Genomic DNA, 20,437 nt, shown 5'->3' with positions numbered 1-20,437 from the left:
TTTGGAGAGGCTCTATATTTGTCAGTCTCATCCTGTTTCATTTTTTATATTCATAATGGAAAGATTTAATGCAATATGAAATATTTATCAATTTACAAACACAATACTTATAATAAGTTATTAATTTTAAGAGAAAAAAGCAAGATAAATAAGTATGCTTGAATTCATGATTCTTTCTATATATGATTTAATTACGCCAAGCTATTTTCCTTGATTTTGACTTATCAAGGTGTCGCCTAACTGTTCCGTCAAGACATTTTTCTTCTTAGATGTTTGAATGCCAGATGAGGAAAAAATGTCGTTACCGGTGATGATTCCATCGGTAATAATGATGAACTCTTTCCTTATCTTCTTGGCTCGTAGTTTTTCCTTTAAATAGTTGATGGTAGATATCTCACCATGGGTAATTCCTCCAATGAAAATTAAGAACGTTAGATCAGATTCATCTTTTACGTCTCCGATTATCTTTCCCTCGGTTTTAACCCAGTGCCTTTCATCCAGGGGTATTTGTGACTCTTTCATTAATGGCTCCAGTTTGTCCAAAGTTGGCTCTCTTGAATGGATAAATGATTGCAAGATTGAATTATTATTCTTCACAAATACACTTCTATCAAACATTGACTGTAGTAGTCTTGACACTATAGGAACGACTCCAGAAAAAGCATAATTCATATCTCGAGGTTTTGTAGGTTCTATGTCAACATCTGGTATAGTATCGAAAGACTTACATATAAGTTGATAATTTTTCAATCCATCAGTATGTTTTTTTGAGAATAGTCTATATCTGTCCAAAGTATTCAGTTTAAATATCATCTCGTTTCCAAATGTATCCACCAATTCCTGACGCAACAAATTGAACTCCTTCTCCCTGATCCCATGTTTTATTTGTGAAAATAAACAACATAGCCGAAGGATGCTGAGTTCACTTTTGTCAAAACACATCATTTCAGTTATTGTATTGACTATGGTAGAATAATCTAACAGATCTGCATAAACCCCATGTTCGAAGTCAATTTTATCCTTAAAATCTGTATCCTTTAGATATTCCATTAACTCTGAACTTTGTACTGTATGTTGCTTTAATAATGCTTGCCTGTTCTGTAGATCACCAAGGTTGTCTACAAAGTTTTTGATTTCGGATATCGTATTTGCAGCGTGGCGTGACTCGTATTGAGATTGAAGATCTTTGGCTAGTGTGTTGAGATTGGAACCGACCGCACCAAAATTTAAAAACTTCAACAGGTCCCATATGCCTCCATCCTTTGGAACGTTTGATATCTGATCCACTTCAGACAAGATTCCTGAATATGTTAGATCTGCCATCATTGGAGTAATGGTATCGACACTTCGTTCAAACACAATGAGGTCGTTCCTTTCCCCTGATTTTAATTTCCCAAATTTGGCGTTTTTAATAAACTGGGTCTCGGCAGTATCTCTAATAGCCATCCGTTGTTTCACAATATCCACTAACCGCCTGCTATTATCTCCTAATGCTAAACTTTTCGAAATTGTGATGTTCTCTTTGTCAAGAATTGACAGTAAAACATTCGATAGGTTATCAAGAAGAATATTGATAGATGCACTTCTAAAATACGGATCTGACGGATAATACATGTTGATTCCCTCTGAAGTCAATAACAACTTGCAGTCCAATATGTTTTCATCCAAACTTTCTGTAGGTAGCACATGCCACTTAACCAATGTTAGCGGCACTCTAACAAGTTCTCGCAGATAATCTCGTACCAGCCCCAATTCTTCACTTCTGTCATTGTATGTAACTGAAATCACATTAGGTTTAGATATCTGAAGCTCATTTATCGTGTTCAAAATTATGTCATTAATGTTGAGTTCTGTTCGTACATCAACCAGATATATCAATGTTGTATCTTCTTTTAATGACTGAAGAACATTGGCAGCCTCGTCATCACATTTTACAACATTCTCAATTTGGGTAGCAGTTTTCAATTGGCTGAATGTGAACAAACTGTCTAAAATTGGCAAAATGCTTTCTTGGACGACTAGTGTCACAGGTTTCAAACAGTCTTGTAAGGTTTCAACTGCATTGATGAATGTATCTCTGTTGTGTTTCTTGAATTGCTTCGCGTCAAGCTTAGAGACCATTTCCCCCTTGATACTGTCAATTAATCCAATATGGCAGTCTGCTAATCTCAATTGATTGCGGACAGATGCCAAAGTGTCTGGTTTCAGTTTATCTAAGTATAAATTTAGATGCTTTAAGGTTTATTATTTACCTTCTTAATTATAATGAGTGGAAGAACTGCTTAGAGAAAAAAGTTACCCGGATATGTCTATTCATTACGCTTCTGGCAATACACACAAGACGTTGCAATTCATGGAAGAGCCATTGGTGTCTGAGGGCGCAAAGCTTATTTTGATATTCCACTTCTTGCTGCAAAAGCTGAATAATACTCTAGCATTTCAGGAGTGATACCTCTTGAAATTCCTGCTAAGGCTTTTGTAAAATGTCGCTGTTCAACTTTGTCAGTAGTTGTGTCTTCCATGATAGCAGCTAGACCGGCTTCCTGGCACAAAAGAACTACTTCTGCACCGGAACAACCATCTGTACATTCTGCAAGAGCTTTCAAATCAACTATTGCTGTGTCTATGTTAAATTTCTTGGTACATTTTTGCAAAATCTGTAATCTTGCATCGTAAGAAGGTGGACCCACGTATATATGTCTGTCTAATCTTCCTGGACGTAATAGTGCAGGATCAATTTCATCAGGTCTGTTTGTTGCTGCAACGATTATGACCCCTTTGAGTTCTTCTACACCGTCAATTTCATTAAGTAAAGATGTTAGAACGTGATTTGCCGCAGAAGTACCGCTCCCGGAATCTCTATCTGGAGATAAGGCGTCAATTTCATCAAAGAAGATGATCGACGGCGAGGCAGCTCTTGCCTTCCTGAATATTTCCCTTATGGCTCTTTCTGATTCACCGACGTACTTGTTAAAGATCTCAGGGCCCTTGACAGCCAAGAAGTTAATGCCAGATTCAGTAGCTAGCGCTTTCGCTGTTAAGGTCTTAGAGCATCCAGGAGGACCATATAAAAGGACACCTTTGGGAGCACTAACACCAAGTTTTGCAAAAGTTTCTGCTGCCTCCAATGGCAATTGGATCATTTCCTTCATCTTTTGTTTCAATTCCTCTTGGCCTCCAATATCGTCCCAATACACCTTTGGGGTTTCAAGGAAAATCTCTCTCATTGCACTTGGTCTGATATCTGCCATGGCTTCGAGAACGTCGTTAATTCCTACCTTTAAATCATCTCTTTCTATGTTTTCATTTAGTCCTCTTTGAATCGTTTTCATTACTGACTCTCGACATAACGCAATCAAATCCGCTCCGACATAACCATGTGTCTTGGACGCAATATTCGAGATATCCTCTGGTGAAAGAAGTTGCCTTTGTTTTGACATCCTGCTGAACTGTTTCCTGAGGATGTCATGTCTGGCTTCTACATCTGGAATGCTGATTTCAATCTCTTGATCGAACCTTCCTGGTCTTCTTAGAGCAGGATCTATTGAATTAGGTCTATTTGTAGCCGCTACGACAGCAAGCCTTCCCGAGCCATCCATTCCATCCATTAGCGTTAAAAGGGTGGCTACTACTCTACTTTCTACTTCTCCAGAATCATCGTTAGCTCTATTTGGAGCTAAGGAATCAATCTCATCAATAAAGATGATAGATGGTTGATATCTTTTCGCTTCGTTGAAGATGTCTCTTAAGGCGGCTTCCGTCTCACCCAAGTACTTTGAAACTATCGATGGCCCACTAATTGTCAATATGTGAGCATCGGTTTCATTTGCCACGCATCTAAGTAACATGGTCTTACCGGTACCTGGAGGGCCATGTAAAAGTATCCCTCGAGGGGGATTGATACCAAAATCTGTAAATAACTGAGGTTGATGTAAGGGAAACTCTACAGTGCTCTTCAAAATGGAGGTTTCCTTTTTAAGGCCACCTACAGCATTATATAAAACTGGGTGAGGTAACCCATATTTCGATGACGGTTCACTTTCAGCAGTGACAAAAACATTTGTAGCCTTCATCTTAAACAAACCTGGACTGGATAAATAATTATTGTCGATATCTTGAGCGTGTTCTGACAAACTCAATTTAGAGAAACTCTTATTAACCGAATCTGGGGAAATTAAAGAATTATCACTGGTACGTGGAACGTTTGGCAAGACTGCTTCATAGGTATCAGGCAACTCTTCTAATGATTGGTTGACGTCAAAGATTATCAAATCAACGAGAGTCTTCTCATCCAACTGTAAAGAACGAAAGATCATTCCGGGCATCAAAATCCCAGATTGATTGAACCTGTTCTCGATTTCCGTCACAAAGCTTAAAGGTACTGGAGAGATCTGCAGGTGCTGCACGGTTCCCACCGAAACACTTTTCAAATATTCCGGTTGCTTTGATACCTTTTTTAATTCTACCCTTTCTCCCAGTAGTAAGTTACCAACACTACGCAAAGCCTTGCCTACTTTGATGACATTGGTTTGTGAGGAATCGTCCTTGAGGGCCCTACTAATACCTACGATACCTTTTTCTCCCTCCCTTGAAATCATACAAAAGTTATCATTCTTCAATTCAAGATATTTCATTACCTCTGCATTAATCTCTATGACCCCTTGACCATTATCGGCATTGTTGTCAATTGGACGTACAATGAATTGTTGTGGTAGTTTGAACTTGGTCTTTGTTTCCTCAGATGCACCAGAAGATACACCAGTTTTCTTCTTACTGTTAGAAGAGTTACTTTTAGTAGCCATGCTTCCTCTTTGAATGGATCTTAAAGGGCCCGTACCTATCCTTCTATTGTTTATTTGCTTCAGGTAATGTCTCTTTAAATGAATAAGATGAGAACTGCGATGAGATGAGATGAGCTTCGAACTTTTTCCTTTCAATATTGAAAAAGTTCGAAATGTAGAATTTGAATACGCAGATGCATTCACAAGTTATAAGGGAAGTCCAATTCAAAAACAGCAGTTGCAAGACACTGTGAGCGATGATTAGGCGGCCAGCAGTAGCTACTTTATCATGTATGAGATCGTTGTATAAATCAGTTACAAACCTGACTGGACTTCCACAAAGAAATCGGGTTCAAGATTATAAAAGAATAAAGCGTATATTGCAGGCTTTACACACGAATAAATACGATGATATGAAGGTACCGTCTATTGACCAATTAATTAAGTGTTTATATGTGACAAAACCACTTAAGGTAAGTGTGGGTGTAAATAAAGAAGTTGGTCTGCGACAGATGAATGAGGAAGGTCGACAGCTTTTGAAATCGGAATTTCTAGCAGCAAAGAATCTTTTCAATACAAGGAATTTGAACCATTTCACGGGACTTCGAAAATCTCTAATGATGGACCATCAACTGGGGAAAATAACGCAGAAGTTTTTTGAGTTGAATAATCTTCAAAGCATTGCACGTATACCGATTCCAGAAAATCGATTGTCAAAGAAAATACTCTTTCAACAAGATTTGAAAGTATTGAATATTGTGATTGCATGTTTGGCACATTATAATAACGAAGCCATCGTACGAGAGTTTATTCAAAATGAGGTAACGAAACCAACATTAAGAAACTTGTTTGGGTTATAAAATCTGGATTGTAGTGGTCCACATTAATTTTATTGACATAAACTATTTAACAATAAATATCAATGTCTGCATTAAGAAAACGTTATGAACGCGCATTCTCTTTCATAAGTACAAACTTGCAGCAAAAACGATGTCACGCTTAATCAATTCTTGCGCCTGGGTCATTTTCTGGTGTAAGACTGAATTACCAATAATTACTGCAGCATTTCTGACTTCACGACAGACTTCGTCCAATCTTGATATAACTCTGACAATAGTACCTTCAGCTTCTACGCTCATTTCCATAATTTCCTTGAAAGATAAACCTCTGGCCCATTCATAGATCACATTTAACAATGCGAATCTCTTTTTTTCTAGAAATTCAGCTTCTTCTTGTGTAGCCGGAATTTGATATCTTTCTGAAACTTCTTGCACTTTGGCATAAATCTCTCTAATCTTTTCCTTACCTTTAGCTAGTCTTGGAGTAATCGCAGGTGGTTCTTCGTCTTTGGTACGACCTTCGTACACAAATGCTGACAAAAGAGCGACAATTTCCTCGGGCTCAAAGTCACCCAAGAAATTATCTAAAATCAATTCCGTTAGTACGAGCTCGTAGCCCGTGTTAATCTCGCAGGCTACTCTTCCCTTTAGCAGAACATTGTTATTATAATCGATAAATCCCGTTTCTTTCAAAACGCTCAAACGTGATTCATAATCAGGCAATAGATTTAAGTTTTGTTCAGACATCATGTGATATATGTTTTTGATCTGGCTTTGTAGCTCGAAACGTTCGTGGAAGACATCATACTTGTCTGCGAACTTAGTATCTTTGAGAACGCTGAGGCTGTTTAGCTCTTTGACAATTTTCAGACGTTGTAAAATGGATTGCTGAACTTTTAAAGAAGGGTTTGCAGCAATACTGACCTCATTAGCTTTCTGACGGTCCTGGAAACATAACATATGAATTCAACTATCAAAGTCTCAAGTTCATTTTTGTCAGCGTTTGAGAGCTTATTATTGAATTCTGCGAATGCAAATTTGGAGATGATCTCTATATCGAAAATTGGAATCTCTTCTATTTCAAGGTCAAGCATTTTACGAGTGTTGCCAAACGTAGACAAATGTAAATGGGAGTATTGCACGAAGAATGACAATACAGGTAAGCGATTGATCTTTTCATTGTGAAGTAGCATAGGTTTTGTCAATCTCAGAACAGTACAAACACCGTTCGGTGGATCGATTCTCGTCACTAAACCTAAGACAGGATTTCCATCATTCTTTCTATAGAAAATGAAGCGTCCACGGGATAGTCTCTTTCCTAATTCCCTGCTTTCATCTATCTCAGATATAATGTCTACGCAAGCTTGACGATATCCTGTCAACAAATTATGAACTGATTCATATTCTTTGACAGTCTCCTCCGAAAACTCGCTGATATCTATTGAATCCACTTTACTCTGTAATTCTTTAATCTCCTTCTCTTGCTCAGGCTTCAATGTTTCTTTGCTGTTTTCACTGAAAGAAAACTTGATCATTTCTTCAACTCTTAATGCCTCAATCCTTAATAGATTTAAAATCATGTTGTAGGTCAACCTGAACTGCGATTGTAAGCGTGTTGGAACGCCTAAACTCACATCTTTAAATGAGGCCTCATCGATCGGTCTAGAATAGGACATAACTATGACAGTACCTGTTTTATCTTTACCTCTACGTCCTGCTCTACCAGCCATTTGGGTGAATTCACCCGGGAGGAGGTACCGCTTCTTTTCTCCATCATGCTTTTGTATTTCGCTAAATACAACAGTCCTTGTTGGTAAGTTTAGGCCCATTGCGAAAGTTTCTGTTGCGAACAAGAGTTTCACGAAACCTTTAGCAAATAAAATTTCTATTAGTTCTTTAACTATGGGCAAAAGGCCACCATGGTGGACAGCAATCCCTCGAGATAAAAGTGATCTAATTTTCGTTATTTGTGGGAGTTCTCTGTCATCCTTTCTTAATCTAGAGATGGATTTTTCAATGAATATATGAATAGCTGATCTCTCTTTAGCCGTTAAAAGATCGGCTGCTTCTATAGAATCAGCATATTCCTCACAACGCTTCTTACTGAAAACGAAGACCACAGCAGGAAGCAAGTCATTCGCCCTCAAATTCTTAAGTAGGTCATACCAAGTAGTTTTTGAAGCACCGTCATATTTATAGAAAGTGGACATATTAGATCCCTTGGCACCAACTCCTTTAGACCCTTTTGTAATTGTTTTTTGATTTCCAGAAGGTTTGCCGTTTTTAGGTGAGTTTTTGGAAGACCCGATTGAAGAGGCAGTAAGTAGTTCCTTGTGTTCTCTGAAGTTTTGGGGTAAGAACTCTCTTTTATCGTTTATCACTGGTATTACTTTCTTTTTTGCCCATATATTTATTTCTAGTGGGACAGGTCGTTTAGGGGTGGATATGACATAGATGTTCTTTTGTTTGGTTCTACCCACCCAATTTGCAAATTCGAAAGTATTCGGAACAGTAGCCGATAGTAGAATGAATTTAACATGTTGAGGAAGCATGATAATGACTTCTTCCCAAACCACACCACGCGTTTGATCATTCACGTAATGAACTTCATCAAAGATAACAAATTCCACGTCTCTGATTAGATCTGCTCCTCGATATAACATTGATCTTAAGATTTCGGTGGTCATAATCAAGCAGTCTGCTTCTGGGTTGATTTGTACATCCCCTGTTATTAAACCTACATCGACGTCGTCAAAATCTTCTTTAAAATCTCTGAACTTTTGGTTCGATAAGGCTTTGATAGGTGAAGTGTAGATAGTTTTAGTCATATTTCTTTTAGACATTGCGATAGCGTATTCGGCAACAACAGTCTTACCTGCTGATGTATGGGCAGCAACAAATACAGAGTCGCCCTGTTCTAAATGGTAAACTGCTTCCTTTTGAAACGTATCTAATTCAAATGGCCATGTTCTTGCTGGGTTTGGAACCAATTCATTGAAATTATCCATATTACTATTTAAATCAACCATATGAGCCCATTCAACCTTTTCGGCAGTGTTATTGAAAGTTCTGATATGCCTCGCAAAGTTTAAATCTACAGGCAACAACTTGTCAATTTCAGAACTTCCCAAAGCTTCATCAACAACAGCAGTTGATGCCATTTTTTGATATTCAAGTTCACGTAATTTTTCCACCTCCTTTTTGTTCTCTTGGCTATTGTTAAGGTTGGAAAGTTTGTCAATTTCTTCGAATTGTTTTTCATCGTCATTGCTGCCTGCTTCCACTCTTGGGACTATACCCCTTTCCAATCCTGGGGGAACATTAAACAATCCAAATTTATCCCTTGGTAGTAGTTTGCCTGCGGATTCTGCATTTATTTGCAGAGATTCAGAAGTAGTTTCCACAACATCCTGTCCTAAACCACCTGGTGTAAATGGTAATTGGTTTGTAGTACCACGGATTAAATCACCTTGATGGTTGATTTTTCTTGTCAAGGATAGAGAGTTTGCCGAATTTGCATTAACAACATCTTCAATGTTCACTTTTTCCTCATAACTGGTTATCTTACCGTCAATTCCCAATCTGTGGAAATGATATGATGTTCTAGATACTGGATCTGGGCAATGGAGAAAACTTGAATATACTGTGTTATTATTTTTCACTGCATTTGGTTTTATTTCATTTGATGTATTCATGTCCGGCATAGATTGTAAAAGGTCTAACAAATTCCAATCTAAAACATTGGATAAATTGAGGAAACGTTTCGAGATCTCATCAATTTCTATTTCGTTCGATTCAACAGTAGCTTTGGTAGGTCTGTCATGGAATTCTTTTACGTCGGAAACGTCTAGTTTATTCAAGGATTCGAAAAGATCGTCTAAAGAGTTTATTTCGACGGCCATTGTGAATGAGCTTCTTCCCTTGACGCTTCAATAACTGTATATGTCGTATTCTTAAAGTTACCAGTACCAGTTTTGTACGACTATAGGCAGAAGTTAGTCCAGGGGGTTTACTTATTTTGATGTATTATACCCATTTGAAGATATACTATATAAAAATATGTTTGAAATGCATTGCGAAGCTTTAATTTTCTGATATCTATGATACAAAGAAGGGAAATAATCTATGGAAGATAAAGTTTTGAAAGTAATTCAAATTGAATAAGCCCACCGATGACTAGTGGTTGGAATTTAGTTTGTTGTCGGTAGCTATATCATTGAATAGATTTTATTGTTAATACTTCTGCCGGTACAAAAGCTCTGTTTCAATTTGTGTATGATAAATTAAAGCTTAAATTGACATATAAGAGTTACGAGTCACTGGGATCATTGAATTACGTTCTGGTATAATTAAGAATGCGATTGTAAAGATGAGAAACCATATCCGGCAGAAAATCAAAAAAATTCTGAAACGAGTATCATACAGACGTGGATTGTTTCAGCGAGGCAGTGCAGTTTTGACCGAACCATATGAATACAAACCAGCTCCCAGGAACACGGTGATGGTCCCTAGGTATGCAGTCACGGATAGGACGTTCTTGTAGATGTAGACACTGAGTAAAAGACTAACAAATTTACGCACTAGAAGCACGACAGAAAGTGTCAAAGCATCCGTGTTACTAGCTAGCATGTTAACACCTTTGATACAAATGAACTGGGTCACGTTATTAGCTATTAGCATGAAAAGTTTCGTAGCAATTGGTAATTTAACAATAGGAATATCCATTGAGTCTGAGGAAATTAAGAGGTCTCTGAATTCGTCTCTGAGCCTTGTGTACCCCAACATAAACAACGGTAGAGCCAAGAAATGCGAATAGAACAAAGTTTCTTTCCAATGTTTCCCGCACTTGTTATACGTCCATTCGTTGAGCAACGACAACAATGACATCAAGGCAGTGGCCACTAGCACAACAAAGATACCAAACATAGATTTTTGGGTCATACCCACTGAATCCGTATTCAACTTTAAACTGTCCATTGAAAATTCTTTGTCACGGTATAATGATGCGACAATCGCACCAAGCGTCATAATGATGGCAGATTGCACCTGAAGTTTGGAGTACCTCTTATTACAAACAGCCCAACCTATTATCATCGTCAAAGTGGTACCTGAACATCTAATGATAATATGAATCGGAACGGAAATGTCAAATTTAAACACACTGTTATTGGCGACTGAACTGGTAAAGAACAAAAACACAGCTAACATATGGATCTTAAGAGGAATGTGTCTAGGTCGCAACCTAAACGGAAAGTGAGAGAAGTCCAAAGCATTGGGCAACTGAATTAGCGTCACAGACACGAATTGAGTGAATGTAACAATATTTCCCAAATTTATATTGCTGCCTTGCACCATGTGCTCGAAACTAATCACATTGGAACAACATCCTCCGAACACTAACGACAAAATCAATACAAAACTCATGACAAACGATTGGACGGTAATACAGAAAACACTGTTCTGTTTCGAATAGTACCAGAAATGAGCTTACACCAAATATAAAAGACTGTCCCACTAAGTTGACGGTACCGAAGTCAAAATGTGTGCTTTTTATCTATTTTAGTCTGTCTCCACGCAGCAGCTTTTGAATATACAACTATTACAGTAGTACACGCTCTATGTCATCAACCCGCGAAAATCTTATATCCAATAGCCAAGACGTGCACAATTACATATACAAAATACACAAATATATATATATATATATATTTATTAGTTCACGCACAGCAAAATTACTATTTCAAGTTTTGACCACAGTTCTTGCATCTATGCAAAGTCGAGATCGTCTTTTTTTCCTGCCCTTTAAATTTTTCAGCGAAAATTACTGAAAAAAATTGTAATTTACCTGTAGAGAAAACGAGCAGTTTTTCTTTTTGCCAATGTTGTGCTAATAATTGGGCGGACGAAAACGTTACAACGGGTACCTGACAGCCAGCGGAGTCTTGTTCCCGCAATTTATGTGAACATAACTATGAAGAGAGAACTGGTTCAAAAGGGTTTAGCTTGTATATATTGTTTCTGAGACATAGAGGGATCGTGACTTGAAAAAGAAGCTCACCTGCTTATTTTATCGTCAATTGTTTTGTCCATGTGGTGAAGCCTACTGGCACTGTTCCCGTATCCAGTGAACTTTCTTTTTTTTTCAGCAGTTTTGCATTGTACCGGTGAGATTCGGGGTCTTCTTCTTTTTATGGAAAAAGAATCTGACAGGAACAGACGGGATAGAGAGAATGGATTGGATAAAAGATGTAATATGAGATGCACATGTGTGATACACTTGTGATCTTTTCTAGTAATATGGTACTACCTTTTACGCACGGTTTATTTAGGTGTAGTTTTAGTTTGTTCATTTTTTTGTTTTTTTGGGTTTGTTCAAGCAACACAATATTTAGCTCTTCCGTCCCAGAAGTTTGAGAAAATAGAGTGCCAGGCGTTACAGATCTCTTCAGAATCACCTGGGTTGCATGGGATGTCTTCTAGACCTTTGTATTTCCATGGTTTCCCGATTGGAGAATCACTGAAGTGGTAATAAGAAGCGTCTCTGAAATCTGTAGGTTTTTTCGTCTCGTAACCAAGCATATCGTTACTGAGTAATTTCACTCTGTTCTTTTCTCTGATAGTTTTTGTCAAGAGAGTGTATTGGTTGAATGGGAGCACCAGCATCGAGGGTTTGAAACTTTGTGGGGATTGATCGTACAATTTCTTTTGTGCCTCTGCAGTACCGTTGAAATCGTAGAATTCGATATTGATAAGATCCATGTCGTATTTGTTTGTAGTGTTCAAATATTTAGGTAAGACCTCTTGTTCAAGACGTTCAAACATCTCTTGTTCCGGTTTGATCACCATCAACGTGGCCGCGTACTTGAAATATGTGTTGTCTGTAGAATCGATTCTTGCGTTGTCGGACTTGGGGTACAATCTCTTTGGTAAGTTTGGCAAGAAGTTGTAAATATCCTCGGAGTCGTCGATCTTCTGTTGTAAGATGTCTTCAATCTCAGTCAATTCTGCGGTTTGATTGTTGGCCAAAGCGATTTGCTTATTATCCTCGATTAGCTGTGGTAAATCGTTATCATTTAGGAACCAATAGGTAGCAGGAGCAGCAAATTGGATGTAATCAGGTAAGAAGAATAACTCGTCCATGTTTCTCGTAATAATGGAGTCACTGTCAAAGTACACAATTCTCTTGTATTCAACCATACCAAAAACACGTAATTTGGTCATACTGGTCATCCATTGAGCGGAACCTTGACTCAAGACAATGTTCTCAACGGGTTTCACAATACAATTATCTGAGATTTCCTTGAATTGGGCCAACATTCTGGTAACTGAATCGTCTTCTGGTAACTCGGTCAATTCCTTCGCTACAAGCATGACCAACTTGGCCTGGGTCCCACTTTCATGTAACCTGTTGAAATGAATCATGGAACTACACACGTAGTTCTTGTCTGCGACATAATTCACGTACGCATACTGGCTCCAGTCGATGTTCGTCACGCTTTCCAATTCGTGATCGTAAAGTTTTTGGATGGTACTGTACGGAATTTGTTTGATGTTCTCTGGATCATATAAAACAGTCTTCTTCTTTTGCAGCATGGATGACAACCCACCGGACACATTCGAACCCCAGCTAACATCAAAGGTCTTGATCTTCTCGTAAACAGAGTCGGATCCAAACGTTCCAAGTAGAGAAATAAAGACCATAGCAGAAGCAGCGACCAAAATGGCCTTGATTTTCCTTCTAGATCCAAAAGCCATCGTCAATAAGAAGAATGAAAACTAATGGCTGGCCTGTGTAAGTGTGTATCTATTATGGATATTCCTCCCGTCCACTGGTATAAATCTTTCTAGTTCCTGTTCAGTGTATCTTGTATTTCAAGCTATTTATTTTCCAATTGCTTAATGTGAAGGTCTTCATAAAGAACGTGCATTTTTTTCTACGTGTCTTTCTTATTTTATATATATTTCCAGAGCTAAAGAAAAAAAAAATGTCCGTACGGTCAAATCTGGGATGAACTCTGTGAAATGAGAAATGCAGAGGACAAACTAGATCCTGAAAGGAAGACAATTCACAAAGGCAGCTTGAATACAGAAGTTGTTGGCTTTTTAGAAAGCTGTTACGTTTTAAATTAAAAGCTGTGGCCAGTTTATTTAATAGCCTATTATCTCCTTCCAAATTTAAATAACAATGTTTGTTTTCAGAACATAATCTATATGGTGGAAAAAGAGCGTTCAGTTTGGGACTTGGCAGTATTTGATACTGTCCGATGTCATCTAGCTTTCCACCTACTAAAAGATGAATCAATATAATAATATAGTTAGGGATGAAAACCTCTTACGCCTATTTCATGATAAAGGTATGTTTTTTTGTTTCAATATAACTAAAGAATGAGGGGAGGTTGATTCTTTTGAGTTGTAGGTGGTATGTATATTTTATGCTAGTGTTACAAATTTTTTTTCTTGGGTGATTTTTTTCAATTCCTTCGAACATCAAATAAGTGACTGAATTAAGGTTTTGTTTTGGGGGGAGAAATGGTTACAAGTGGGTATTATCATCATCATCATCATCATCATCATCGTTTTGTTATTGTTGTTGTCGTCGCTGTTGTTGTTGTTTACTCTTCTTCACTTTCGCTACTCATATCATCATCAGATGACGAGTTGTCATTATGTTGATGTTGATGGTGTTGGTGAGCGAGAGCGTTCAAAGTATTTGGACTCATCGGAGAGTTGGCGTTGAAAGAAGCTAGCTTATTCTTAATTTGTTCAATCTGATTGTTTTGTTCTTCTTCGCTTAAAGCCTTACTTCTCCGACGCTTCCCCTTTGATTTTGAAGAGTTTGGTGACAAAGAATTGTGTCTTAGATCTGTTTCCGATGGTACAGACAAAATGGCATCATCTGATCCTGCATAGCCATTGTTGGAAGTATCATATTTACGGAAGAAGGTATTGTACAACGTCAAGATGGTGGTTTCGTCGAGTTGTTCAATATCCAATTCAACTTCATCGTCAGCACCAATTTCAGGCATTGATTTCCGTATGATATCGACGGCCTTCTCGAGTTTACCTTCTGGTAAATCACCGATCCTTTCACTAATGGTACGTTTCATATCATAAGTGACAACAACCTTCAGCGAGTTCTTCTTACGTCTTTTACCCATGGATTTACTATTGGCAGTTGCCTTTCTCTTGGTACCTTTACCTTTCCTTTTTGGTTTCATGCTTGCTCTAGCCGCACGTCTCTCTTTTCTGATTCTGTCAAGTTCCTGTTTTTTCAACTGTTGTAATTCTATTTTCATTCTTTCCAACTGTTGTTCAAGGTACTGTATAGCAGGGTTAGTAATTTGAGTTTCATCTATTTGTTCCTCTTCAGAAGGCTCATCAGACTCGTATCCATCTTCGGATTCTCCACCTTCATCAGCACTTTCTTCTTCAGGGATCACAGGTCTATCAGCCCACTTAGAATTGAATACATCTTCAAGACGATGGCCCATCATGTTAACGATGGTACCTTCTGGGTTGAAAGCATAACAATTCTTGAAGACCAATCTGACGTCATGTTCAAATTCTTCAGAGGTTTGATATTCCCAATTATTCAACTTCTTTTGAACGGTACCAAGATCCATAGGTTCCTTCACGAAATCAAAATATGTAGGACAATTCAAAGCCACTGGATCAACGGGTTCCAAGAATGGATAGTTGAACGATGAGTATTTCTTCGAGAGTAGTTCTTTTAACACTTGTTGACAGAACTTCATTTCCATTTGATGCTTCTTTGATTTAGGTTTATTACTCTCGTAAGGATAAATATCTTTTGTCTTTGGAGGATGAATTTCACGCTTAGGCCTTCCAGAGTTAGAAGGAGCCCTTCTGATAACGACAGGTTGGTCGGGATGAGTCTTGGTACGTTTAGGTTGCTGAGGAGGTGCATCTTTAGCTGGCATATTTAGCATATGCTTTTCGAAAGATGCCTGAATGTTCCTAGCCATTTGTGAAATCACAGCTTTATCACCGTTAAACTTGATACAGTTACTCACCATCAAGTTGAAATCATCTGTGACTTGTTCTGGGGTCTCATAAGCGTCAAGATTCAATTTCCTTTCAATTGTAGAAAGGTCCATTGGACGAGGGATGTAGTTGAAATATAATGGGATATTCAATGCGACGGGATCTACAGGTTTATGGAAGGGCTTAGCGTCCTTTAACCGTTTTACCGCTTTCACAGCAGTCACTGCATGTTTCTTTTGATGTGGAGGTAACGGGTTTTGCGGTAGGTTGTTCATATCCGGCTCCTGTGGAGGAGCTGGAGCTGGAACCATATCAGATTTGGGAGTATCAGCGGCAGCCGATTCATCTTTAAGCTCATGTTTCTGCTCCTGCTCCTGTTCAGTGGCAGAGGCAGCTGGATCTATAGATTCATCTGCCTCACCTTCCACAGGAGTAGCAGCTGGTGTTGCCACAACAGCCGCACCACCATTACTGGCACCGTCAGATTCGGCCTCCGGTTGAGCCTGTCCCTCACTCTTCGCATCAACCGGTTTTGTATCAAAAATACCTGTTTCATGCGCTTCCTTAAGGTCACGTGTCTCAGCCATCTGCATTGCTTTTATTACGTATTTCAAGTATTTGCTTTCTGAAAACTTTAAAAGTCACGTGGATACTTCGTGTCACCTGGTCAGCCAGCCCAGTCAATCAGTCAGTTAAGTCAGTTGGTTACTGCGGTATATCTAAAAACCGAGAAATAAAAAAAAAGCAAAAGTCGCCAGAGAAAAACCCAAACAGAACAGCGAAATATTCTTCTAACGCTGTGAAATAATGGGAGGATGTCCCAAAAGGGTAACAAACAAGAGCCATTGACGAAAAAGGCCCAAAACTTTTTTTCAGGACCAGCCCTCGTGTTTATATACTGACGAAAATTTTAAAAAAATGAAAAATGGAAAGTGAAGACGAAAAAAATATTACAAGAAATTCAGAGTGCGATAGAGGACGCTGGAGGACGGATGCAAGAAAAAAACTCATAAACATGACAGCGCATACAAAAACGCAAAAACCCAGCATAATAATTTTGGGAGGCGTTACATGAGAGTGCGGGTAAGAAAATGCTTCGGAAACTTGACATCGTTTTTAACGATAGCAGTTATGATCGTCATATTCACAGTAGAACGGAACGGGTCCTCTTGATAGTGGTGGTACTAGGCGCAACTGGTGTAAATGAGTAATTGAAGATCCATTACTTTTCCGTGATGCAACAGATCAGCTTCAGGCAAAGAAATAGGGAGTTACAGTTTAGTTCATTCTCGTGATTTCCTGCTTACTGTTCTTTCCCCCTTGCAATAAGAGTATTAGAAGGAGGTGCTAATCCTTTTTGCTTGGTCATTTTTTTTTATCTCGTAGTTGCGTTACAAAAAAAAAATCCATGTAGAGCTGTTTACAACCAAACACAGGGAAGAAATACAGCCAGATAGTATAGTGATGTATGGGTGTATAGTCACGTTCGACGAAGTTATTCTGATACTCTATGTGTGCGCATTAGTAAAGGGAAAAGTTAGTGACTCGAATAACGCCCGTGAACCACAATATGATTAGTTAATCAAAAATCTTCATCAAGATTGGGGGAGATTCCTGTTTTGTGGACGCCAAAACCGCAAAATTTTGGAGGGTTGCTTCCGTTGTCGGGTAACTTATTGTGTTGAAAGCAAGCTTTGATGTCATTTTGCCAAAATGTCTGTTGTACATTATATATTTTTACCTTAATGTCCAGCCATCAGTTCCCTTCGTATTTCAATCACACAACTCTGACAGGAATTAAATCATCTCTTTTCAGTCCCAACGCTAACAGTATTTTCATAAGACTCAGCTTGGCTTGCAAAATTAACACGCGTACTATAGGATATTTGGAAATGTCGCTATATCATAGCCTAGTATTTGCTATCTTAGTCGTGGAATTGATTACATTGACTTTGTTAGGTCTTCCACTTCCCTCGAAGTTTAAGAAACCTGTCATCTCTGCCCTTTCGAAACCTTTCTTTTCTCCTACGGTTCAGATAACAATCAAATGCTTACTAGCATTCATTCTATTACTTTTCGTTGATTCTATAAATAAAGTCTACAGCGTAGAGGGCGAATTGGATAAGCTAAAGGAAGTAGGTACAGGTACTCATCCTCAAGGAAGAATGGAGATTTTATCAAGAAAGTTCTTCTGGCAGAGGAACATGTACTTAACGGGCATTACTTTGTTCTTAACATTTGTATTGAGCCGTACCGTTAACCTTGTCTGGGAGTTATTCGAGCTAAAAGAGGATTATCATTTGATCTTGAAATCGGAGGAAGATAAACTGGCTCCTCAACAAAAGGCATTAGAAAAAGAAATTGAATCTGTAGATGAGGAAATTACAAGATTGAAGGAGCAGGCCTCTGCTTTACAGAAAGAGATGGAGTAAAACCAGGGAATGGGATATGACCTTTTATGACCTTACGTCTATATGTATATATATATATAAGTAAGCGAAAAATATTTACATGTCTATGATTCAATGAACGTTGAAGACCAAACTTTCAGGATAGACGCCGCACGTTCTGACGAATATTTCACGTTCTTAGTTAGTTGCAAATGAATTACTTTTATGTTTTGGAGTGAAAACGAATTCATCGTTCACTTTACCAAAGAACATTTCGGATAATTTGAGCCAGTCGTTAGAGTCAGTGGAGCCTAACAATGTTTCTAGATCATCACGGCCTTTCCAATTTGGTGGTCTTTCGTTTAGTAGAACGGGGTATCTTTCACAAATACCCATTGGAACATATCTGTGGAAGAATGACATAAATTCACAGAAGAATCTACGACATTGAGAGATACCATACTGGTCAGTACCCCAATGATCCATTGCAAATTTACAATAGTCTTTCAAAATTTCCAATCTTTCCTTAGAACTTTTATCCATGTATTGCTGGGCATCGACTTCTTCGAAGATCCATGGCTTAATTAGTGCACCACGAGCAACCATCACACTATCCATGTTTTTATTTTCAAGATGTTTGTACCAATCTTCCCAGTTGTTACAATCACCGTTACCAACAAATTGAATCTTCTGGCCATCTCTTAGATTCTTGTTCTCTTGTCTTTCTGCTTCGTATGTCCTTACCGCATTAGCTACCTCTCCGACATAGTCCCAATCGGCAGATTTAGTGTATCTTTGTTGTCTGGTTCTACCATGCAAAGTGATAGCTGCAACGTCCGTTTCAAGCACTAATCTCTTAGTGATAGATAATGCAATTGGATGGCCTTCTCTAGTACCAGTACGGATCTTCACGGTGACAGGTATGTCGTTCGAAACATAGTTCATACCATTCAAACAACGGATCATTCTGGCAGGATTATCTAGTAATGCGCTTCCGCTACCTTGTCTGTATAAAAGATCAATCGGGCAACCACTGTTTAGATTTATTTCGCTAACTCCAGTGACGTTAGCAGCAAGTGCTTCTGCAGCCTTTGCAGCTTGCCAAGTTTTTGAACATGCAATTTGAACACCAAACCCAGGAAACTCTGAGCAATGGGCCTTCGGTAGTGCCCATTCTGAATTTGTACCTTGAATCAAGGGAACAGCCAAAGCCATTTCAGAATAAGTCACGTCTGCTCCTAATTTCCGCATTAGACGACGGTAAGGCAAGTTACCGACGGTAGTCAAGGGAGAGACGATCTTCTTATGATGCAAATCTAGCTTTCTCTTCTCCTGTGCGAAAAACCTGGTATCGTGATATTTCAAATACAGTTCACGTTGTCTTTCTCTTTTCTCCGTTAGTTGGTTTTGTTTTTCAGTTGCTTGAAATGAGACCTTTTCATCATTAGCGTCTTCACCAGCATTAGCATCTGTAGTTGTTTCAGAACCCTTTGAAGTGTTCATTAAATCTCTATTCTCTTGTTGCATGGCATCAATAATCTCTAATATATAATCGCTCTTCGTGAATGAGAATCTTCTCTTAATTAGATCATACTTCCTTTCACCGTCTATGTGATTGATCTCATGGTTAGCCTCATAAAGCTTTTTCCTCTCATCCACCTCGTACAGATCTTTTAATTCCAGAGTCTCCATATTACAATGCGAGGAAAGGAAACAACATTTGTAACCCATGGGACAATGTCCCAAAGATTGCCAAACTGGACATATGGGGAAAAACTCGGTTTTAATCTCAGGGGCTTTCTTAGACAAGTACTCTCTCACATCATGCACGTACCTACACTTAGTATCAAAAGAACAGGTAGCATCGACGTTAGTGACAAATTTCGAACAAAGAGCGTGCTGTTCTCTCACTTGTCTGTTATCACGGTTCTTGTTTTGACCTCTTTTCTTCTTACTGTTTTGTTTCTTACCCTTTATTTGATTTGCCGGTTGAGATTCAAGACGAGAAGACGTGGACTCTTCTTCGTCGTTATACTCGCCTGCCATAGGCCTGGAACTACCATTTTGATCATTGAACAAGATAAATTCTGGTTTCAAATGAGCGATACCTTTGGAAGTGGCAGTATCCGTTTTCTTAGCCGACGGCTGTTCATCTGAACTAGCTGGTCTCTTGACCTGTGGTTGACTTGGATCCATATCAGGTATACCAGGGGTTATTGATTGCACTAGCGAAGTGGATGCTTTGAATTACTTATCTCTATCGATTCATCTCATCTTGTCGATGAGATAGGCCTGTAAATATTGTGCATAAATTTCATCGCTTTTTTTTTTGTCAATTTTCACGTAGAATGATGGAAACAGCTCACCAGTGATGCGATGGGAATTACATAAACTGTATAAATTCGATCGCTACTGGCATGAA

At 38.5% G+C, this 20,437-nt stretch overlaps 9 protein-coding genes across 9 annotated transcripts; 2 read left to right on the top strand and 7 right to left on the bottom strand.

The window, feature by feature from the left end:
• Positions 1-201: 201 nt before the first annotated feature.
• VPS33 (tethering complex ATP-binding subunit VPS33) lies at positions 202-2,121 on the bottom strand (the record flags this gene model as incomplete). The annotated part of the gene is made up of 1 exon (XM_451679.1): positions 202-2,121. The coding sequence occupies one exon, from the start codon at positions 2,119-2,121 to the stop codon at positions 202-204; it is 1,920 nt and encodes a 639-aa protein (XP_451679.1).
• Positions 2,122-2,387: 266 nt separating this feature from the next.
• On the bottom strand, positions 2,388-4,802 carry AFG2 (AAA family ATPase AFG2; the record flags this gene model as incomplete). The annotated part of the gene is made up of 1 exon (XM_451677.1): positions 2,388-4,802. The coding sequence occupies one exon, from the start codon at positions 4,800-4,802 to the stop codon at positions 2,388-2,390; it is 2,415 nt and encodes an 804-aa protein (XP_451677.1).
• Positions 4,803-5,038: 236 nt separating this feature from the next.
• Positions 5,039-5,641, top strand: KLLA0_B03212g (uncharacterized protein; the record flags this gene model as incomplete). The annotated part of the gene is made up of 1 exon (XM_451676.1): positions 5,039-5,641. One exon carries the CDS (start codon positions 5,039-5,041, stop codon positions 5,639-5,641), a length of 603 nt encoding a protein of 200 aa, XP_451676.1.
• Positions 5,642-6,516: 875 nt separating this feature from the next.
• On the bottom strand, positions 6,517-9,522 carry SKI2 (SKI complex RNA helicase subunit SKI2; the record flags this gene model as incomplete). Its single annotated transcript, XM_451674.1, has 1 exon — positions 6,517-9,522. One exon carries the CDS (start codon positions 9,520-9,522, stop codon positions 6,517-6,519), a length of 3,006 nt encoding a protein of 1,001 aa, XP_451674.1.
• A 535-nt stretch (positions 9,523-10,057) lies between these two features.
• Positions 10,058-11,044, bottom strand: KLLA0_B03157g (nucleotide sugar transporter family protein; the record flags this gene model as incomplete). The annotated part of the gene is made up of 1 exon (XM_451673.1): positions 10,058-11,044. One exon carries the CDS (start codon positions 11,042-11,044, stop codon positions 10,058-10,060), a length of 987 nt encoding a protein of 328 aa, XP_451673.1.
• Positions 11,045-11,992: 948 nt separating this feature from the next.
• On the bottom strand, positions 11,993-13,375 carry KLLA0_B03135g (glycosyltransferase family 8 protein; the record flags this gene model as incomplete). The annotated part of the gene is made up of 1 exon (XM_451672.1): positions 11,993-13,375. One exon carries the CDS (start codon positions 13,373-13,375, stop codon positions 11,993-11,995), a length of 1,383 nt encoding a protein of 460 aa, XP_451672.1.
• Positions 13,376-14,232: 857 nt separating this feature from the next.
• Positions 14,233-16,218, bottom strand: BDF1 (chromatin-binding protein BDF1; the record flags this gene model as incomplete). The annotated part of the gene is made up of 1 exon (XM_451671.1): positions 14,233-16,218. The coding sequence occupies one exon, from the start codon at positions 16,216-16,218 to the stop codon at positions 14,233-14,235; it is 1,986 nt and encodes a 661-aa protein (XP_451671.1).
• A 1,104-nt stretch (positions 16,219-17,322) lies between these two features.
• Positions 17,323-18,057, top strand: YET3 (Yet3p; the record flags this gene model as incomplete). The annotated part of the gene is made up of 1 exon (XM_451670.1): positions 17,323-18,057. One exon carries the CDS (start codon positions 17,323-17,325, stop codon positions 18,055-18,057), a length of 735 nt encoding a protein of 244 aa, XP_451670.1.
• Positions 18,058-18,213: 156 nt separating this feature from the next.
• On the bottom strand, positions 18,214-20,211 carry DUS3 (tRNA dihydrouridine synthase DUS3; the record flags this gene model as incomplete). Its single annotated transcript, XM_451669.1, has 1 exon — positions 18,214-20,211. One exon carries the CDS (start codon positions 20,209-20,211, stop codon positions 18,214-18,216), a length of 1,998 nt encoding a protein of 665 aa, XP_451669.1.
• Positions 20,212-20,437: the final 226 nt, after the last annotated feature.

Source organism: Kluyveromyces lactis, assembly GCF_000002515.2.
Source record: "Kluyveromyces lactis strain NRRL Y-1140 chromosome B complete sequence".
Classification (NCBI taxonomy): domain Eukaryota; kingdom Fungi; phylum Ascomycota; class Saccharomycetes; order Saccharomycetales; family Saccharomycetaceae; genus Kluyveromyces; species Kluyveromyces lactis.
The sequence above is the reverse complement of the archived record's forward strand: the minus strand, read 5'-3'. Positions and strand labels throughout refer to the sequence as shown.